The sequence below is a fragment of the Vidua macroura genome, chromosome 6 (assembly GCF_024509145.1).
Source record: "Vidua macroura isolate BioBank_ID:100142 chromosome 6, ASM2450914v1, whole genome shotgun sequence".
NCBI lineage: Eukaryota > Metazoa > Chordata > Aves > Passeriformes > Viduidae > Vidua > Vidua macroura.
Window position 1 is genome coordinate 23,381,133 of NC_071576.1, and position 20,703 is coordinate 23,401,835.

General features: G+C 51.7%; 1 protein-coding gene across 3 annotated transcripts; it reads left to right on the plus strand.

The window, feature by feature from the left end:
- The first annotated feature begins 3,688 nt into the window (after positions 1-3,688).
- Positions 3,689-19,751, plus strand: SYNDIG1L (synapse differentiation inducing 1 like). Of its 3 annotated transcripts, XM_053980301.1 has the most exons (5): positions 3,751-3,824; positions 7,627-7,796; positions 14,626-15,084; positions 16,322-16,459; positions 18,001-19,751. In XM_053980301.1, the coding sequence occupies exons 3-5, from the start codon at positions 14,656-14,658 to the stop codon at positions 18,157-18,159; spliced, it is 726 nt and encodes a 241-aa protein (XP_053836276.1). In that variant the 5' UTR covers positions 3,751-3,824; positions 7,627-7,796; positions 14,626-14,655; the 3' UTR covers positions 18,160-19,751. The 3 variants fall into 3 exon arrangements, with proteins under 3 accessions (XP_053836279.1, XP_053836276.1, XP_053836277.1); XM_053980304.1 differs by lacking the exon at positions 7,627-7,796 and having other exon boundaries at positions 3,689-3,824; XM_053980302.1 differs by lacking the exons at positions 3,751-3,824; positions 7,627-7,796 and adding an exon at positions 8,530-8,549.
- Positions 19,752-20,703: the final 952 nt, after the last annotated feature.

Consider the following 20,703-nt stretch of genomic DNA (forward strand, 5'->3'; position numbering starts at 1 on the left):
GTGGTCCCTTCAGCCATCATAAATAGGTACTTCAAATCCCCCCACATACCTCATGGGCACAAGGTGCGCTGAGTGCCTTTAACAAGTGAGTCCTGCCTGATGTTCTTTTGTCCTGCTGATGCAGTCACCTAAGCAGCAATGACCAGTCATCTCAGGTGTGGTTTGTTTCCCTTTCATTGTGTTTTCACTCTCTGTTTCTGCAGCTGAGCCCTCACCTTTGCAGACACCTTCCAGTTACTGGGTGTTTTTAGTAGTGTCTGTCCATTTCTGGCACCAAATCTTTCATCGCAGCACTCCGCTTGTGATTGTTTGGCAGGAGTTCAGGCTTTTAGTCTTGAGTGATCTGGGGGTTTTTTTTGGCCGTCAATAAAGTAATGTTACCAAATTTGTCATGGCATATTTATCTGTTGCTATGTCTGTAGTTAAATGAAGCATGTGAAGCTCAGAACATATTGGCAGGCAGATTTTAATGTTTGAGAGAACATAATCAAAAACAAAACCCCACCTTTCCATGCCAAGCAGGCCTGAAACACAAGTATAGCCTTTTCCTTTGTATTTTATGGCTCCAGCAACATTTTTTCTAATTATTTTTTGAAGAGGTGCATCATTTGGATTGTATAACAAGTCCAATGGGATAGTGCATCAGCTAATATTTAATGTAATAAGATCTCATTTCCTTCTGTTGGATGGGTTCTCAACAGAGTCTCCCTTGCAGCTGAGAGCAAAGGGCCATTTTGATATCCATTTTAATTTCATGCATCCCAGTGGATGCATAAATACAACAAGAAGTTTCAGTGGAGTGGGAGGCTCTGTGCATTTTGCTACATTCCTTTCAGAGTCTGTCCCTTTTCTTTTTCTGGGCAGGAAAGTTTCCAACTGGCAGCTTATCCTCAGTGCCCCAGAAGTGTTTTATCTCTGGCTGACTCTTCTAGGTCACACAGCCTCTTGCCTCATGTCACCTCCCAGGGACACTGCCTATCTCTAATCTGGACTGAATGGCTGTGGTTATAAAAGCAAAGCCCCAAACCACATCACTTAGGCTGATTTTCACCATACCTCCACAAGCATGTACATATCTGTATATGTATACATTTCTCTCAGAGTTGCTCAAGGTTGGAGAGAATTTGATTTGGGATGCTAGTGTCACCTTCTCATTGTTCAAGCGGGAGAAATAGTGATGCAGCTCTGCTGCTAAGCAGTATATCTGTAAAAGTTGGTGAGGGCTAATCTTCTGCCTGGCCAGGCAACTGCTGCACCTGCACATTACTCCAGGGATGTGTGTGGCTCTGGTGAAGGATGGAGCAGCCATCCCCAGCTGATGGAAGGAGCTGGCCAGAACTGAGCAGGGACAGTTGTGGTGGAGGTGACTGTGCACACCTTTGTGGCAGTGATGCATGCCCCTGTGCCCTATCTTCCGTGCTCCCAGTCTTTTGCATGTGGAAAAGCCAACAAAGCTCTCTGGGCCTCAGCAAGCCATGGATGAAGATGCTTCATCCAGCAACTCAGTTTTTCTTTTATGCTTCCCCAGGACAGGGAAAGATGGGGTTCTGAGCATGTCTTGCTTCCCTATAACTCCACAGCCTCTCCACCCTTGCCAAGAAGCTGTCCTTGAGGAATGGGGCCTCTTTGCCTTTAACTACCCCATGCTGCCTGGACAGGGCTGCATGGGATTTCATAACTGTGGCAAACAGCAGGACTGGGAAGTAGGCACATCCCCACGAGCTCCCAAGGATGTGAGCAGGGCCCTTATGGGGACTTTGATTCGGGAAAGGCGATTGCCACCAAACCTCTTTGTTCCCACCCATGCGACAGCAAGTCCCACTGACTCGCCCATTTCCTCACAGGGCTGCAGCTCACCCCATACCCACACCATATCCTGAGGTGTGCACAGCCAGGGCTTTACTTCACACCTGCTGGGACTTTGCTGCTCTTGGAGTCAGCAGGGCTGAAGGAACCCCTACAAGTCATCCGCTCTGTTCCTGTGTCCCAAGTCACATCCCGAGGCCACTTCCAAAGTCTTCTTCTAATCTGGATTGACAGACCTAGGATGGCAGAGATGCAAAACTTCCTTACTGTTCCCCTAGCCCTTTCCTGTCTGTCCCACTCCCTAGGGACACGGGGACAACTGTTTCCTTCTTTGATTCCCCTCAAGCTATGCTGGCTGTGTCTGGCCACAGGGACTTGTTTTCCCTGGAGATTAGTCTGATCATAGCAGAGTGCTCTGCTGACATCCTCAAAGAGAGCTTCCCTCCTGAGGCCCCAGCCTGGGGCTAGCATTCTGGGCTCAAATCCTCCCAGGACCTGTTGGGGGTTGCCAACAGTGGGACACAGATATTACTCCCAGGGAGGGAAAGCTGGCCACCTGTCACTGCTTCTTTGGGGAACACATGCACTCAGTGCTGTTGTTAGCCCGCATAATTCAGGCCTTTCAGCTTTGCAAAAGGGCGTCTCTGCTGCTACTGGAAAGACGTGCAGCTATCTGAGAGAGCTGGAGCAGAGAGGAGGCTGCCCTTCCCATCTCCTTCCCTAGCCAGTGCCCCAGCCCCGTGGGTAGTGGGACCTTTAGACCCAGCTGCCGTGGTACATAGCCCATCAGCTGTCAGTTCAGCTCCTGGAAGAAGCTGGGAGGTGTTAGAGACAAGCCCGGACCTTCAGAAAGTCACGTTGTTCTGAGAAGACACAGCGTAGTCCCAAGGGAGCCTCACTGTGGGCTGCAGAGGGTGACAGCTGGGTAGTATTGCTGGTGGACACGGGCGGCCGTGGGTCGCACCTGGTCTGCTGTCACGGACTGCTCCTGGCAAAGCAGCACCGAGGATGGCTGAAGGCAGGAGGCTCTCTGTCGCTCAAGCAGGTCGCTGTGGCTAGACCAGGCTCCAGCTGCGTGTGTATCTGCCAACAGTCCTCTCGGTGCTGGGTGGTCCTGAGGTGGGGAAAACTATTAGGGGAACATCTAGGGAGTTTAGGAACTGCAGGGCATCGGTACAGGGCTCAGGGAGATGTCGAAACGTGAGGGAGCATTACGAGCTTCCCGGGACATTTGAGGGAGTGGGGGGGGAACGGGCTCCAGAAGAATGGGCTCTTGGGGCTGTGGTCTTGACTCTTGCCGTGCTGGTGCAAATCCGGGTTACCTCCACTAATCAGAATGATGCCCAGATGTGTGTGGGGCAAATCAGCCTGCCACCCTGATTCTTAACGGAGAAGGGCATAAAAATACCTGACTGAGCCAGCAAACGAGCTGGCTGTCCCTGGGGGGCAGCCCCCAGGCCGGGCTGCCTGCCCCCTCAGCACCGGCTCGGGCAGCGAGAAATCGCTTTTATCCTTTTCCTTTAAACTCTGCTCACTGGCACTGGGTCTTTCCCCTGCTGGAGGAGTGGGAAGGGCTGCGCCCTGGGAAATGCAGCGATCCGAAGAGAAAGGAGAGAGTTTGTGCCGTGTTATCGGAAGCAGCAGGAGAAGCAGTCACGTCGGGAGCAGCGGCGCGGCTCCCCTCAGCCAGCCCTCGAGCCGCTGATCGCACCAGCGGGCGAGCGCGGCTCTGCGGGCGCGGAGGTGAAGCGCGGTCCGGCTGCAGCCGGAGCGCTGCGCCGCTCCCCGCCGGCACCGCGCCGTGCCTCTGCGCTGCCGCACGCCGGCACCGGCCGGGGCTCCGCCGCTCCCGCCGCTCTCCGCGGCCGGGCCCGCCGCAGGGCCGCCGGGCGCCCACCCGGCCACAGGCCGCGGCGGGGCCGCCGAGCCGCTGCCGGCCGCCGTCATGCCAGCCGCCGCCTCTCCACTCCTGCCGCCGGTGCTCCAACTTGGCGGGTGAGCCCTTCCTCGACACGCAGGTAAGGACCCGCGTACGGCTCTCGGGTGGGGGCACCCCCGCTGGCACCCGGGCGGGTCGGCATTCCCGGGGGGTTCTGGAGCTCGTCCCCGGGGTCCCCAGGCTGCTCCAGTGGGGTGGCAGCACGTCCCCAGGGAAAGGCAGCCTCGCGCCGAGCTCGAGTGGCGCCAGAGGGGTCAGAAAAATACGTTGGGGAATGTAAAAATGAAAGGCTACAACCTGGAGAAACCAGGACAAATTATCTCGTCAGAGGCTCTGGCGTGGCCAAAATGTAAGGATTTCAACCAAAGTTTTGGAGGCCAGATATGTCGGAGCAATTGCAATGACACCTTGGACCCAGCCTGCCTTCAGGACTCCCTCCCCGGGTGGCAGCTCAGCCACCGGCTGAAGTTTGGGGGTGGTTTTCTTCTTCTGAGAAGCCTCAGCAGCCGGCGGGAGCCACGCCACTGCCGGTCATCCGCGGGATGCAGCTGGGCAGGGGAACAGTCCGGGGACCTCGGTACATACAGCTGTTGAGGGTGCCGTGACTTGTGCCAACGACACGACTTCCCTGAGCAGCACCATCTCCCTGTAGCCCTGAGGATGACCTCCCATTTTGTGTCTGGGGGAAAAAGCCACTCGTTCAAGGAGTTTCAATGGGAAGCACTTTCCTTCTCTACCCAGTGCCTGTTTATAATTCCTTCTCCAAAGCTGCTGCGGGTTTCACAAAAGCCACGCTGCTCTCCCAAATCCATTTTACCGGGCTGCTTCCTTTGCTTCTAAAAAAGATAAATTCCCCTTTCATTTAGCTTGGATCTGCCACCAGTAAAAACCTTTTTCCCAGGAGGAAGGTAGCGCTATATAAATACCAGGGGAAACCAGAGAAGTGGGGTCTGAGCCTGCCTGCCACGCGCAAGGGAAAGAATAGCTTTGGTCTCTGAGGGATAGTTGCTGGTTACTTTGTAGATTGTCATGAGAAGAAATTACCCCAGCCAAAATGCAGTGACTGCATTTCTCTGGGAAAAGTTTCTTGTGTCATAAAAACAGCTGGCAGAGCTAAAGCTTTGGGGAGCTGAATCCACTTCACTTTGTCTCCCTGAGCCACCGTCAGAGGCAGGTAATAAACACCATTATTAAAGAATGAGTAATTTGCTGCAGCTCTAGCACGGTGGATTTGTACAGCAGATCCCTGCTTTTGCATGGTACCCAACTCCTTCATGCCCTCAGCCCAGCCTGCAGACATCACCATCACTTGCAGAGAAGTGACCAAGTACTCAGAAAAAAATTTGCCCTTAAAATCTCCCTCTACCACCTACAAGCTCCCTGAAGGAAGCCCCAAAAGGGCCAATCCTGGCCGGCTCAGGAGCTTATGGCAGAGCAGTCTGTGGGCCCCTGGCATGGGCATGGGCACTTCAGGCCATTTTGGTTTTTCTGCCCCCCTCACAGACCCTCTGCTTGTGTTGGGACATACTCACATCTTCCCAGGACCATCTTTGACTTCACTAGGTAGTCCAAAGCTCTGCCCTTTCTGCTCCCCTTTTTCTGCCTAGTTTCTAAAGGTCTGGACCTGAGCCTGTGACTGGCAGCTACCACTTGCAGGAGCTGCAACTGCATTGCTGCTTTCAGGGTGGTAATTTCAGGCAACATCTTCAGACAGAATTTCTCCATTTGTAGAGTTGGAGATGGGCAAATGATTGGCTTTTCTGAGTGAAGGGCCAAGGCACAGCATTAAAAAGGGGAAAAAAATTGTTACAGGTTTCCTCCAAATTGTCTTTCTGTGGCAGTTTCCCTGTCAAGTGAAAAAGGCAGCAAATCAAACACTTTGCTCAGCCTGGAAGGGAAGGCTACAATGATCCCCAGTGTTTCTTGGGTGCATCACTTAAACCAGCTTCCTTTTGGAGTAAAACACTTCGGGTATATTTTGAAAACCAGAGTTGGTTGCAGGATTTGTCCCTAAGCTGTGTGTCTGGAAGCTCAACAGCTGGTGTGAAAAATTGGCCCAAGGCACATCAGAGATTCAATGCCATGTGTTTCCATACTATATGGAAGAAAATTTAGCACTATCCTCTGCATCATCTTGGAGTCTGATACTGTGGTGGACAAGGCTTGTGGGATGGCTGGGGGCAGCTGCTGCCTTTCCTCTCATTATATTCCTGACAATAGAATAAACCAGTGTGAACTGCCCCTCCTCAAACTCAGAGGGCACATCTCCACTTGAGTATTCTTTGGCAATATAGAATTTTGGAATATGGAAGGGACTCTCAACATCTTGTTTGGATTTTACTTTTTGACCTTAGTAATATTTTAACACCTTGAAGTTTGTCTGGGCCTGCAGATGTTTGCCAGATGGGGAGACAGCAATCCACTTATTTGCTGGACCAGGAAGTCATCTTACTGCTGATAATTGGAAACTTAGGGTTTGGAAAAGCTGGAAAGGTGTCGTCTCAACAACTTAAGTTCATTTTTAAAGAGAGGGTAGATCATTGGCAGATGAATTAAACATCTGAACTACAGAGGAGTCTTGTGAACCCCAGGAGAATCAGGACACAGTAAGCAAGGTGGAAATAGCCCTGAACTGAAGGCAGAGAGACATGGATAAAATAAACAGGGCAATAGGGAAAGGAGGGTGCTGCATGCGCTAGCCTTCAGGGTGCTAATGAATCATTTGAGTACGGATATGTTCTAAACAGAGACAAATGAGCAGTCCTTAATAGACGCTTTACATTGCCAGCTTCAATTGATAAGAGGGTGATTTTCAGGGAGATGTGAGGATGGAGTTAGGTGCTGTGGCTAAGCCACTCTATCAGCAAGCCACAGCTGTGAAGGGGAAGACATCTTTCTGTGCCCCCAACAACTGCTGCTACCTCGAGTATGTCCCTGTCCCCATTTTGGTCTCGGATGGTGCAAGTCTCTCACCTGGAAGAAAGCCAGGTCCCATCTGCCTGACCCCTTCTGTGCAAGATGTTGAAGGGCGATCATCCCTGGGATGCAGACCTGCACATGGTCCCAGGCTGGGCTGCAGGGCAAAAGGGAACATGGTTGGTCCTGGAGGGGAGGATGAGGCACAGGTCTACTCCAGCACAGGGTATTGATGCTCTCAGAGTGGTCTCTGGGGGGGATGGGGTGCAGGGTCCCATAGTAAAAACAGCCATGAATGGCCTGTGGGACCTCATGAGCAGAAGAGCCTTGAAGCAGAGATAATGGGACTGGAGAAAAGGGTATGAGTAAAACTGCCTACTTGGAGAAGAGCATGAAGACATTTAGGATAACCATTGTGTTCAGTTCAATACTGGGTATAAATAGTGATAGAGAAAACCTGATGTGAAATTGAGGACTGTAGTCATTAGCAGAGGAAAATCAGCCATGAGCAAAATTACAATCTGCCAGCAAGAGCTTCTGTGCATCTTCCAGCAGGAGAGAGAATGTCTTGATAGAAAACACATCTTGAAGGACCTCTGTGAGTAGGCTAGTGGGATACTTGTCCCTTTGGGCACTCTGAGCAAGGAGCCTGACCTCAGGCGAGGGGTTGGGCTGCCTTTGTGCTGGAAGCATTGGAGCCCAGGTGTCAGTGAGTTTGGCTCTCAGTGGCTCTGCGTACATGGATTTTTCTAAGTAGGTTTTCTACACTGAGGGCAGAATGCCAACATCCCTCTCTTCAGAGAGCAGTCTTAGTGTAATTTCTTAGGATGGTCCTGAGCTGAGGAAGAGAAGGTTGAAGCCCAGACCCAGTTTGAGCTCATGTTTCTCCAGGACAGTGACTTAGATGCTATAGCAGGCAGGGGAATTAATCTCCTCTGATCCTCGACTTTTATTTTTTGGCTCAGATGAGAAGTGAGAGCCCAACAGCTTCCAAAAGTGTCTTCACTGGTTAATGCCTCAAAGGGCTGGAGATGCTGACAGTCCCAGCAGCGACACCTGGGAGTCATTGCCCTGACCTCCACTGCCTCCCAGCAACCCTGCTGGGTCCCCATACAGGAAAGCGAAGAAGTCTCTGGTGAGAGCAGTCCATCAGTTTTGTTTGGTGTCATGTGCCACTTTAAAGCCCCTCACAGGGGCTTCTTGTTGAAGATGCTGCAGGGCTACTGTTTGTTTGGGTGTAAACCCATCAGGAGTGCTCTGAGGCTGAGAGGACTGTCCCATTGTGGTTGTTGGAACCTTCAGAACTTGCCCATCCCTGATCCTCTCCTGGTCCACTTCCCTGGCTCAGTGCTACCAGTCAGGTCACCCACTCTGCTCTGCCTCAGCTGGGCACCCCATGGCCACTCTGCTGCCCTCCAGCTCCGGGCCAGCCGCAGGAGCAGCCCCCTGACACTGCCCACTCTCCTCCCTGGTTCCCTGTACACAGGACAACCTGCAGAAATTTCCAACAGCAGCCTTATTTACTTGTTTGCGTCTCCAGCTTAAAAAAGGGCATGCTGAGAGAGTCCAAACCTGCTAATTATACACCTAGCCAGCCACACCACCATGTGCTTTATTTCCATCATCATCCATGCTTCCATGAGCCCTTCCCGTACCTCTCGTGCTGAGGGGCACGGCGAGGTGCATCCCGGCAAGCTCGGTGAGTTCAGACCCCGGGCCGGCGCCGTGCTCACGCTAGACGAGCCAACTCCAGCCATGGGGTGCTGGGGCGCCGTAGCGTGCCCAGCGATTTGGACGTAGAGGCACCGGACCCAGGCTTCGCCCGCAGGCGCCGTCCCGGCCCCGCGACGCTGAGGGTCGGGAGCGGCTGGGCCCCGCGGCCGAGGCGGTGCGCCTGTGCGGGGCTGTTCGGGTGGTGGAGGGCTGTGCGGGCGGCGCGGAGCTGTGCGGGGTTGTGCGGGCGGCGCGGATGGTGCGGGGCTATGCGGAGGGTGCGGGACTGTTCGGGCTGTGCGGAGGGTGCGGGGCTGTGCGGGGGGTGCGGAGCTGTGCGGGGCTGTGCGGGGCTGTGCGGTGGGCGCTGCGCAGCGCGCCGGGGACACCTGGTGGCCGCCTGGCGAGCGCCGGACGCGGCCGAGGCGGGGGACACGGCAGCCACGACCACCCTGCAGGCGCCGCACAGCCTGTGTGCAGGCACTCCCGGTGTGAAGCTGAGAGTTATGGGGATCCTACTTGGAGGCGATGGAGTTTCCACTGCTCCCCTGTTCATGTGGGCACGGTCAGTGTGTCCAGATACCTGGTACCAGAGCTGGGGACCGGGAGGGGTGGGAGCCCCAGCCCTGGAGAGCCCCTGGAATGGCTTCTCCAAAACCAGCCTGGCTCTTACCTGCCAGCCCCAGGGATGGATTTGCTGCTCCCTACCATTAGGAGCAGCACCCTAGTTCTGAGCATAGATGGGTCAGAGCACTGCTGCAGAGAAACATTTTTATCAGAGACAATAAAAACCCGATTTCCACCTGGAAATTGCCCAATTTGACTTGTGATCCTTGAAAAGCGGCCCATCGCATCCCAATTCTCAGAGCAATTTAGTCTCTGTTGGAGCCAGCAGCCCTTTGGTACTGGCTTTCCACCTGTCAGGAGATCAGAACAAACATTTTATTCACTCCTTTCCAGCTCTATCAAACCAGCTGTATCAAAGGTGTGAATCAGATTCTCTACATCACAAATGCCTCAGCTATCCTCCTTCTAATCCAAGTCCAGGCTTTGTGTCACCTTCTTCCTTCCCTCCTGGTCTTCACCAATTCTTTCCCCTCCAGCAGCTTCCTAGTCCTTTTCTTCTCTTTGTTGGTGGCCAGGGTCCAGCTCTCTGTCTGACTCAGATGTCACTTTGCTTCCCCTGCCCCATGCTTCTTGCCCACCACTTGCCTTCCCACTGCTGCCCCTACTGTGCTCTTTTGTTTCTCTGGGTACCATCTCCACCAGCCCCATTGGGGCCATCATGTCTCACCACCCTTCCCTCCTGCCCCACACTGAGACCTGCCTCCCCCACATCACCCCTCTGACCTTTCCAGCCCCCAGGCCACCTCACCTGATGCTCGTGCCACAGCAACCTTTTCCAGGACTGGTGAAGGCTTTATGACACCCTGGGGATGAACAGGCCCTCAATCAACATGCTTGTGCTGTGCCCAAGCCAGAATCAGCAGTGTTGGACGAGCATCCATGGGAGTGCTTCAGTGTTGGCTGGAGTGAAACTGCTTTCTGCAGTCATGTCTGTGGAGCTGATGAAAGCACTTCCTTCTCCCCTTGAGCTGTGGTTCACCCTGCAGGGCTCAGGGCTGAGACATGCCAGGGATCCATGCTGCTGCACGGGCTCCTATGGCTGAGAGAGGGCTTGGTCCATGAGCTCTCACAGCCCTTCCTTCACCCCCCCTTTCCAAAATGACAGCTGCTCAGGCAGTGCTGTGCCTTTGCTTCTCAGCAGCTTTTGTGAGATGGTTTTCTCTTTGTCAGAATCACAAGCTTGATGCCCTGAGGCAGAGGTACTGTGTCCTGACTGGACCTGGGCCTCTGTTTAGAAGGTCCAAAGCACATCCTGAGAGCTTCTAGGAAGGTCTGGGCTCAGGGACAAGTGCTGGACAAATCTCCTATGCTTTCCTCTTCCATCAGGAGTGGGTCCACATCTATCCTGGGGTGATGGCAGTTGTACCTGGCCACGGTGCTGCTTAACATCAGCTGGATTGGGAACAGGCATTCACACTGTCCCCTGCCCTCAGACCAGCCAGGGGATAGCAGTGCAGTAGGACACCAGTACCTGAGGGCACCGACCTCCCCGGTGCTGTCCTGAAGGGGAAAGCCTTCAGCCAGGGTGGGCTAACCTTCTCATTCTGGAGTCTGGGGACATGCACCACAGCCACAACCTGCTAATGAGCCCGGGAAGCAAGGCAGAGTGTTTGCTTGACAGGGCAATTAAATGATGATTGATTCCTGGAACAGCTACTTAATTCATCATTAGCTGGCTTATCATAGCTGGCATCTGTGCCAAGAGTCCCTCTGCGAACTGCCTCAGGGGATGTGGTGTGGAGGTGAGATTTGTGAAATACAAAGCTAAATTTGCTACCTCTTTATTTTCATGCCTTATTTTGGCTCGTTTTACCCAGTACTCGCCTTAAGAAGCTGAGAGTACACAACACAGCTGTGCATTTCCCACTCTGCTGGGGACTGCTGCAACCAGGCTGGGGAGTGTGGGGGCCCGCTCAGCCAGCTGGTTACAGGAGCAGCCGTGCACAGGGGGAGGCGGTTCGGTAGGGAGCCAGCAGCTGTCAGGCAGCAGTAGAGCTGCAGCAATGGTTCAGCTCAACTAGGGCACCGCAGTCTGCCTCCTCCCAGGTGTGCCCAAGTTGTGTGTGTGTGCTTGCACGTGTGCATCCTCCCCGTGCACCTCGCAGCACCTCTGTGTGTGTGCATCCCCCCGTGCACCTCACAGCATCTCACCACTGTTACCTGCTGCCAGTACTGCCCAGATAGCCCCATGGGGCTGATGGATATGCACCCTATCCAGTCTTGCTGATAATAAAGACAGAGAATGGCCACTCTTTGACAATTTTGTCTTTTACTGCTTTCTTGCTTTCATTTTCTGACTACATTCCTCTTTCCCCAAGCCACGTTATTAACAGTCTTTCTTTATCATCACGTGTATTTTATTACTAGGCTTCCCTTTTTAAGTCCCTGTGTGGCTAAATTCCCTGTAGGATTCAGATAACCCTAATGGGGTTTGGGGACAGGGCTGGTCCGACTCTCCCCTTCCCTGCACATGTGCATGCAGGGCTGGTCCTCACCCTCTCTGCCATTTTCTCTCTAATGTCATCTCTAGAGGCTTGATGGCCCTTGTCTACACCAGCAAACCCAGATCATTCGGTACACGGCCTCTATGTGATGTGCCAATCTTGGTGACTGAGGAGTGGGAAGCATCTCTAACACTTCTGGTACTGGAACCCTTTCACATCTTCACCATTATTGGAGAGGAAGGTTTCAGCCTGGCTGCTTTCAAGCAGGGCTGAGTACACTGCTGCAAGTGTGTTGTGACACTGGCCCTCATTGACCCCTCCCCACTGCTGACAAATGCCAGGACTGGGCACAAAGGATGCAGTTGGTGGCTCCTTTGCTTATTTATCAGAAGCACTGTGAGATTTTCTTCTTCACTTTTCCCTTTGTCCCTGCAGTCTCCCAGGGAGAGCATGAGCCCCAACGCCCAAGAGTGGAAGGCAGCAAGGAAAAGAGACTTTAGTACAGGTAAATATTTTTAAATTCCAGAGGGTACAGGACTAGCACAAGCTAAATCCTTCTAGCTGTAGCCCTGCCCTGTCCATGCTTTGTGCAGCAGCTCCAAGATCCTGCCTCTGCTCTAAGGACAGCTCCAGGACAATCTGAGGGACCAGAAAGGTTTGAGCTTACCCCACTTCCCTGGGATGAAGCCTCAGCCCTGCCCTGCCCGCATTCACAGACTTCCTCATACTTCAGGAGTTTTTTCCTGTGATTTCTTTTGATACCCACACTGTTACTTTCTCAAGGTATGTTCACCCTAGGATGTTTGCTGCCTGCAAGCCCTCGCTGCCTCTTCCCCACAGCCCAGGTCAGTGAGACATCCCCCACTAGCCCTTCTAGCATCCCATAAGACTCAACAGAGTCCATGTACAGCAGCAGTCCAGCTGCATAGATGCACTCTTCCCACACTCGTTCCCTGGCACCTCCCAAACTGCCTTTTAGGTTTCCAATTCCTCCCAGCTCCTTTCCCTTCTTTCCCCCTCCCACTCTCTTGTTTCCCAGCGCTAGCCGCTGTGAACATACAGCTTTTCTGTGCAGCTCTGTTCTTTATCCAACCTGTTGCTGAGGACCCAAAGTGAAAAGCACAGCAACTTCCACCCCGGCAGCACCTGCTGCCCAGTGGCCAGCAGCCTGCCCGAGGTCTGTCTGCTAGTGTTTTTCAACACATTTGAAACTGACTGCCTTCAGAAGTTCTCAGCAAGATCCCATTCCTTCCTACCCTAGCTTGCTGCCAGAATCATTTCTTGAAATAAGGTGTGGATGCTGAACTAAAACCGTCAATTTTCTCTCGCTAGTGCTGGGCTCCTGCTTTGGCTGCTGCTCTCAAATGACAACACTTGGTGACTGGTCTCTCCTTACAGTTTTGTTAGAAAATATGTTATTTTATTAGAAATCTAATTTGCATGTTAAGGTAAGCAAAGAAGAGGATTGTGGTTTCCTTGTCTGAAAACTGGGATGTAGCTTTGAGCTTCTCTGTATCTGTGCAGAAAATAAAACTGTCTTTGCTATAAATATGCATCTCCCTTAAATATTTTGAATATACGTAATGGCCATCTGCTGCACGAGCCACTACCAGCTTTATAAGTAAGGTGGGAGACTGTGGAAGGCAGGGAATGGTTTTAGGAAGGGAGAAGTGAAGGGCATTCACCAAAATGCACAGGGTTTTAGCAGCATGTTTTAGCAGTTCCATTTTCCTGAATAGATTTCCAAAATGTGATGGCTTTGCCCAAACAAAGCCAATGGACAGGTCCATTTAAAACCATGCACAGCTCTCCATCTGCATGATCTTGTAGAGTTTGGCCAAGGAAACAGGACCACTTGAGCTTTTCAGTTTCTAAAGTCTCCAGTTTCTCTATTTATATTTCCCTCTTGAGATTTAAAGCCAATGTGATGTGCTGTCTATCAGAAAACCTCAGGGATTCTTACAGCAGGAGGAAGTGTGACCCTGCTGCATAGCATCCTGCAGAGGAGTTAGTGACCCAGGTCTCTTAAGGAGAACAAGAACATTTGAGGTTGCAAGGCACATAAGGTGGCATGGTCTGGGAGCTGGGAAAATGCTAAAGAGACTGTAAAACCTGGGGCTTAGGTAGTGAAGAGGGCAAAGTAACTGTTTCTCTGTCCTGAGAATGCACATATTTCACTGTACTTTTTCTTTGTTCCAAGGTGGGTTGGGAAGCCAAAATAGTAAATGGTCCTCTGAAGGAAAGGAGTGGAAATATTTCATCTGAAAAATTTTCGTGGGAAAAAAATATGAGAGCAGTACAAGCTTTCAGCACTCTGAAATGGAGGAAGGGAGAGGAAGGTGAATTTCCCTGAGGAAGAAACCCATGTTGACATTTGTAGCTGAGGATCTCCTTTGGACTCAGCATTTTCTGAAGCTGGTGGCCCAGAGCCAAGGCTGTCTGGCTGCCACTGTACCCAGGGGTGGAGCTGGTTTAAACAGCACTTTGATGTGATGGATCATTTACTTAAAATGCCATAATTTCTAAGTGGACCAAACCCCATGGAGTCTCCCCTTTAATCTCCACATCTTTCAGTTCCTCCTCACAGCTGGCTGATCATCCAACACTCCCACCCCAGCCTAAACACCACCTCCATGTCCTCACAGCAGCCCCCTGGCTTCTCCTGGTGGCTCACTGCACTTGCCTCAGCCCCAGTTCAGGCTTGGATGAGTCCTAGAGAACTTCGTGTGCACCTGAAAGCCAGTTAGGTGTATGTGTAATGTCCAGGGATATAATTCATCATGCAACCCTCTACTTTGGGAAGTCAGGAAGGCTCCTTGAATGATTGTCAGTCTCTTATCTACTTCTGTGCTGTCAGTCTTTGTCACAGCACACATTATGAACCAGCAGAAAAGACGCAGTAGGTCCTTTCCTGTCAGGCTGCACTTGGCCAAGATGCATTATAGATACAGCAAGTCCTCATGTTAATCCAGCCTGAATCAGATAACCTTATTGCAGGGTTGCATCCTTATCTTGCTACCACCTGGGGAGATAGCATTCAGAGGTGGGGAGGGGTCTTGTTTTCTCCAGTATTGCCAATTTTTTCTGTTCCCACTAGCCTCTTGACATTGGCTGTGCTTTTCTGCTCCCTTGCCTTGCTGAAATAACAGCCTACTCCCTCCCACCCCTCTGCTCCTGCAGGATCTCCCCACCACCACCACTGCCAGCAGCATGGAAAGCGTGCGTGAGCTCCAAAACCCGCTCTTGGCCAAATCCAATGGCCACCTTCGCAGCAGCTATTCTTACCACCAGCATCACAGCCAGGACTACCCCAGTCATCGCTGCCAAGGGAAACTGTATTCCTACATATTCCAAAACACTGGTGGTGCCAGGACTCACCAGCTGCTGGATGCCAGTTCCCTGCAGCTGGCTGTTGAAGCTTTGTACGGCCCCAGTTTCATCCTTGTGAAGGATGAGACTGCTCTCAAGGCCAAGGACAGCAAGATGGAAAGCTGCGAGACCACTTTTACAGAAAGCAAAGAGTCTTCATCTGAAGCTCCTGAAGGGCAAGAGGCACAAGGGCCCTGCCTGGTAGAGAGTGACATCCGTATCCAAACTGTTTCCTATGAGGTGGAGGAAGAGGAGCTCCAGGAGTATGAGGTGAGCTTGGACAGGTAGGATAGCACTAAACTCCTGTGGTCATTCTTTCTGTACATTGGCTCAAATTCTTGTTAAATTATTCTCCTTTCTGTACCCAGAACTCCCCCCCCACCCCCAATCCTACCATCTCCTGCCTCACCAGCCTCCCTGTGCACCCACTATTTTTTCTTCCTCCTTATCACTTCTGCTCCTTTTTCCTCACTGCTGACCTCAGAAGGAGGTCAGCTTCCCTAAGAGAAGCCTGGCTGCCTACTGCTGGGAGCAAAAGGGAGCTGGGTGTCTGCGAGACCCTTGGGAAATGGGAATGCTTTGAGAAGGGCAGCCTGCCGCTGCTGTGGCACTCGAGCTAAAGAGAAACAGCAATTCTTGCATAACAGCAAAATTCACATGTGTGATGGCAGCAGCTGAGAGAAAGCTTTATATATATATATAAAGACAGGATGAATCCTGCACAAGGAAGAATGAGAGCTGACAAAGCAGCCTCGTTGCTGTGCTGTGCCCCACTATGGCTTGAACAGTGGTGCCACGGCTGGGAAACATCATCCAGGATCTTGAGAGGTGGGAGAGGGTCCCAGAGCTCACTGGAGCTGACGCCTGATGACCCAGCATAGCTCTGCTTCTTTTGGTGTTGGTGATGTAGCCTGTTCAGATGGCAGCAGGGATCTCCCCACCTCTGCGTCCTTTCCCCACCAAGACACATCACTTGCAGGGTGGTCTGAAGCTGGCCCAGAGGTGCCCAAAGGCAAGAGGGCTCACCACAGCCACTGAGCAGTTACTCACTAAGAGGACAGGGCATGCTGCCCCTGCAACAGAGGCTTCAATTCAAATGTTTTCCCTCACTTCCTAAATTAGTTTAGCAAGATATTGATCTCCTAGACTCTAATGGGGATAAGTCACTCTGTTTAAGTTTGGTTAAGCTGACAAACAGTCAGTTCTGCCAAAGCTGAAGATATTTCAGTTTAAGACTCTCTCTAATGCAGGGAAATCCCAGACCCCCAGCATTTGCTCTGGCAGGGAACCAAGAATCCAATTTGCTGAGCTACGTTGTTCCTCATCAAACCATACTGAAGAGTCTAAAATATTTTTGAAATTTACTCCTTGAATTTGCCAGTGGGAATTGTATGAGAACATGTGACAGGACCAGGAGAGAGTGGGAGCTGGGAGGCGAGGTGCTGAGATGCAGCCTGCAGAGCGGCACGGGGAGGTGGGCATGTGCTGAATCCATCTGGTTTTGCAGAGTGACTCCTCCAGCGACAGCGAAAGCGAGGATCATTTCCTGATGCTTCCCCCCCGGGACCACTTGGGCTTGGCCCTTTTCTCGATGCTGTGTTGCTTCTGGCCCCTGGGGATTGCTGCCTTCTACTTCTCCCAAGGGGTAAGGAATCCCTTTGCTTGCCTGCATGTGCCAATGTTACAGCAGAGGTCCTGAAAGCCTCAGCAGCCCATGTAGGTGACCAACACCTTTCTGAATCTAAGGCTCATCTCTGTGCCATGGCCATAACTCTGACGGTTGAGATAAAGGGTGCTCCTGGATGTTTCCACAATTGTTGTGGGGTTGGAACCCCTCCAGTTCTGGTGTGGATTACTGGAGGTCAGGCTTTTCCTTTGGGCTTTCTGGCTGTTATTTAGGGAACTGGGGCTCCTCTTAGCCCATTGCCCAGCTTCTCACCCTCCAGCCAGGTTCAGGAAAATGGCATTTTACCACCTGTCCTCCCATTCTCCAGTAATGTGAAGGTTCTACACCATGACCCAGACTGAGGCAGCTTATGCCACAGGAGCCAGGCTGCTCTGGAGGCTGGACGCAAAGGGGAGCTTGGTGTCCATATCACACAACAGCTCCTCTCTTGCACTTGTTTCTGATGCACATTGGAGCTCACAGGAGCTGCTGTGTCCCTGAGGGCTTGGCCTGGAGCCTGGGCTCACTTACATCACTGTTGACTCAGAATAATTCATGCAGAGCCAGAGGAGTTACTCCACATTTGCATAGATGCTGCTGTAGGAAGAATAGAAGAAGAGAGGCATTAAGAAGTTAAATCAAGAGGATAGAAACAGAGGTGGAAAAATATATTACATGAGTTCCTGGCACAGAGTTGGTGAGAGGCAGGGGAAGCATTAATTGATTAGGACCCCAAGGAGCAGTTGATTTCACATTTTTCCACGTAGTGCAAGATAGCACAGTGCACTCTCCATGTGGTGATGTAGGTGGGGCAATTTATATCTAACTCCATTTTCTATAACTACCCCCTTTGTTCACTCACTGAGGCAAGGACCATATCTTTGTTTGGTGTCTTTGTACATTGAATGCACTGATGCCCACCTGGCAACTTGAACTCAAGTAGTAGGTAATAAGAGATATTGGAATATGCCCTGAGCACTCAGAGAAGCTGGAAGTTGCCATCCTTTTCCAGAGAGATGAGGATCTGTCTCCACTGCTGGTTTCATCAGCCCTTCAATAGGCTTCAGCTGAAAACCCCATGCAGGGAAAATCAGGTGGCAGCACAGCTGGACCAACAGATCATGCCATCAAGAGTCACCTCCCTAAGCCTAGGCAGTTCTCCTTACATCTCTGTATAGGATGCACTGATATCTGGTCAGTACCACAGCCATGATCCCATGCACTGAGGTCTTAAAAGAGTCCAGCCACCCACTGACAGCTCTGGCTGTGTGCCCAGATGGGTGCTTTCAGACAAGTAGCTGAAGCCCATGTTTCCCTTGGAGGCAAAATCCACAGGGAAATGTGTGCAGGTGGCACTGCTGTTCTGAGCACTCCCAGACTGACAGACACCTTGCTGTCTGTTCCCAGCCTCCATGGGATGCAGTGGCCAGAAGCACTTGACTCAGTAATGAAACAACTGCATGCTGGTTAAAGGCCGGGTTGGTACAGCTGTGAGCAACAAGCTTTTCTTCTCCTTCCAGACCAGCAAGGCTGTCTCCAAAGGAGATTTTCATCTGGCCAGTTCAGCTTCCCGCCGAGCTCTCTTCCTTGCCGCGCTCTCCATAACCATTGGCACAGGAGTGTACATCGGGGTGGTGGTAGCGCTGATTGCTTATCTCTCGAAAGGGGGCCACGTGTAGCTGCCACCTGCATGTCACTGCCATCCCTGGCTGCTGACCCTTCTGGGACTGAGCTTTCCTGCGGAGCACAGAGCACCAGCGCCTGCGAGGGCTGCTTGCACAGCAAGCAAGGGCCCCAGCATGGATGTCCTGTGCAGGTTTCTTCCTCTTTCAGACAAACAGTAGACCCCTGTTCTCCCTGAGGCTGTGACATGTGACCATCTAACAACAGGGAATTGAGCACCAGCCTGGCTGCTGGGAAAAGGAGGAGCACATTTGCCTGGTAGAAGATGTGCAGGAGAGAAACCACATGCTGCTGCTGGGCTAGTGCAACAACCCCAGTCTGGGGCTACAGCTTCCCTTCTCAGCCCCACAGCTGGGAAATCCATCACTTGCCCAGGCTTGGCCCATGAAGGGTACACACAGGGAGAAAAGGGAATATGGTGCCAGGGAATGACTGCTGCTGCTTCTGGGAGGCCAGAGTCCTGGTGGGGTCGCCAGACTCCTGTGATGGGGACAACATTCTCACTTCAGTGCCATGGGGTGGCCTGACCCCTCAGCTGCAGTGAAGTAGGAGGACAGAGCATGGACAAGACCAACAAGCATGCTCTCTACATCCCTCTGCAGACAGACCCCTGATCCACAGGAGAACATCCCAGTTGCTGCTCTATCCCAAATCAGAAACATAGGAGGAAGACAGGCTGGTGGTTGCACACCATCTCTCCCATTGTTGGTGCAAGCTGGTAGAGACAGCAAGGTTTTCTCTGTGCTAATAGTGACTGCCATGATGATCCCAAGTCAGAGCCCTCGTAAGATTGCCGTCCCAGAGTGCCGGGCCCCCAAAAGATTTGTAATGGAAATCTCTACCTAAGAAGTGTCCTGGGAGGGGTGCTGGTCTTGAAGGATTCCACTCCTTGTGCTAGGTCAGGGCCCTGCACACAAAGAGAGATGGAAAGAAAAGGCTGACAAACCCTGCAGAATTTGGGGTGGGAGTGCTGTTTGTGAGGGGATGAGATCCAGAGAACGAAGAGACGTGGAAGGAGCCTGAGACACAGGGTGACCTCAACACACTCCTTCCCGTGCCTTGGAGAGAGGTATCTCCATTCATCCAAAAGCCTCTGGTAACAAGGAAATACCAAGCAGCCCCCCTCATACATCTTACTTTTGCTTATTTGTATATTTTCAGCAATACATTAAATGCTTCAGAAGTGGGTATAAAGGCAATGGTTGCCCCAAAGAGCTGGCGTAAAGAAGCCCTGCCTCACCCCCCACTCTCCAGCATCCGCCTTTAACCATCCCTCCTCTCTCTGGCTCTCCTGTTGCCTCTTTTCCCTATGTGCAGGAGACTGCAGGCAGACTCTGGGCATCCCTCACCCCTTCCCAGAGTTTCTGGGCAGGCTGCAGCCAGCTTTGCAAGAGATGCAGCATGTTCCTCCAGCTGGGTGCCATGCAAATGTACATTTCATCCTAAAGAAGCATGTTAATGTCTGCGATTGCCATTGTACTTGAGCCATAAAAGAGAGAAGTGCATCAGAGACATGTACAGAAGCTGGTCTGAAAGTTACCATTATGTTTTTTAACATGGAAGAACTAATAAAAAAAGCAGGAGAAAAGACTCTGTTTATAATAATGTGGAGCTGGCTATCAAAGAGGCGAGCTTCACACACTTAAACCTGGAGGTATTTATCCTGTTCCTGAAGGAAGTTACAATCTAGCTGGTGTCTGGGTATCTTGGAGGGAGGTGTATTTCAGTGTAGATCACATTGGGAAATACCACCGAGAGCAGGATGGTGGTGTAGGCTTTTTTTTACCCTGTGTAGTTGGACAAGAATTAGGGAGAGAGACTGGAGCATCTTTGTGTAGTAGAAGCATAAAATCTGCTTGAAGAGGGGCAGAAAAATACAAACATCAGGAGGAAGTAAGCAGATGGCTTCTGATGTCTTCTGTTGGTGGACAGAGAGGCAGAATTTGCAGGGAAGGGATGGCATGTCCAAAAGAGATGAGGTGGCCTTAGAGAAGAGTAATAAGGGGCAGACTCATCTGGCAGCCATGTGATGGTTTTCATTTCCCTCTCCTGCATGTGCTCAGCCTTCCTGGATGCCCATCCTTCCAAATAACCAAGCAAGAGCCTTATTTCAGGAGAGGAGATGTCTGTGGGTGCATCTGCAGCAGGGGTGACCAGCCCCACTATGCCCAGCTCAGTGCTGTCCCAGCTAAAGCCCTCCTCATCCCTCCCCTTCAAGTACCCCAGAATCAGCAGGGGTGGGGGGTCCCTGCTGATTCTGGTTGAGACAAAATTATTTGGGCTGCCAGACCAGAATCTACAATAAGATACAGCATTTGCTTCTGAATTTGTAATTCTTCCAGCTGGTTCCCTACAGGGGCTTCCAAGGGTGGGGGGTCCAGCAGTCTTCAGCCCACTTCCCATGAGCATTCCATCCTTCTGAACCCCAAACTGCTTCTTTGTCTTTTTTTAATTGGAGATGCATGGGAAGGAGCGGGCTAAAGGGCCAACAGAATTAGAGTCTTTTCCGCTAATAGCCTGAATCTCTGATGAACTTGCCA

Bases quoted from the DNA above. Each gene is read 5' to 3' on its own strand.
- SYNDIG1L (XM_053980304.1), top strand. From the start codon at position 14,656: ATGGAAAGCGTGCGTGAGCTCCAAAACCCGCTCTTGGCCAAATCCAAT. The intron at 15,085-16,321 runs GTGAGCTTGGAC...CTGGTTTTGCAG, and splicing joins AGGAGCTCCAGGAGTATGAG to AGTGACTCCTCCAGCGACAG. The intron at 16,460-18,000 runs GTAAGGAATCCC...TTCTCCTTCCAG, and splicing joins CCTTCTACTTCTCCCAAGGG to ACCAGCAAGGCTGTCTCCAA.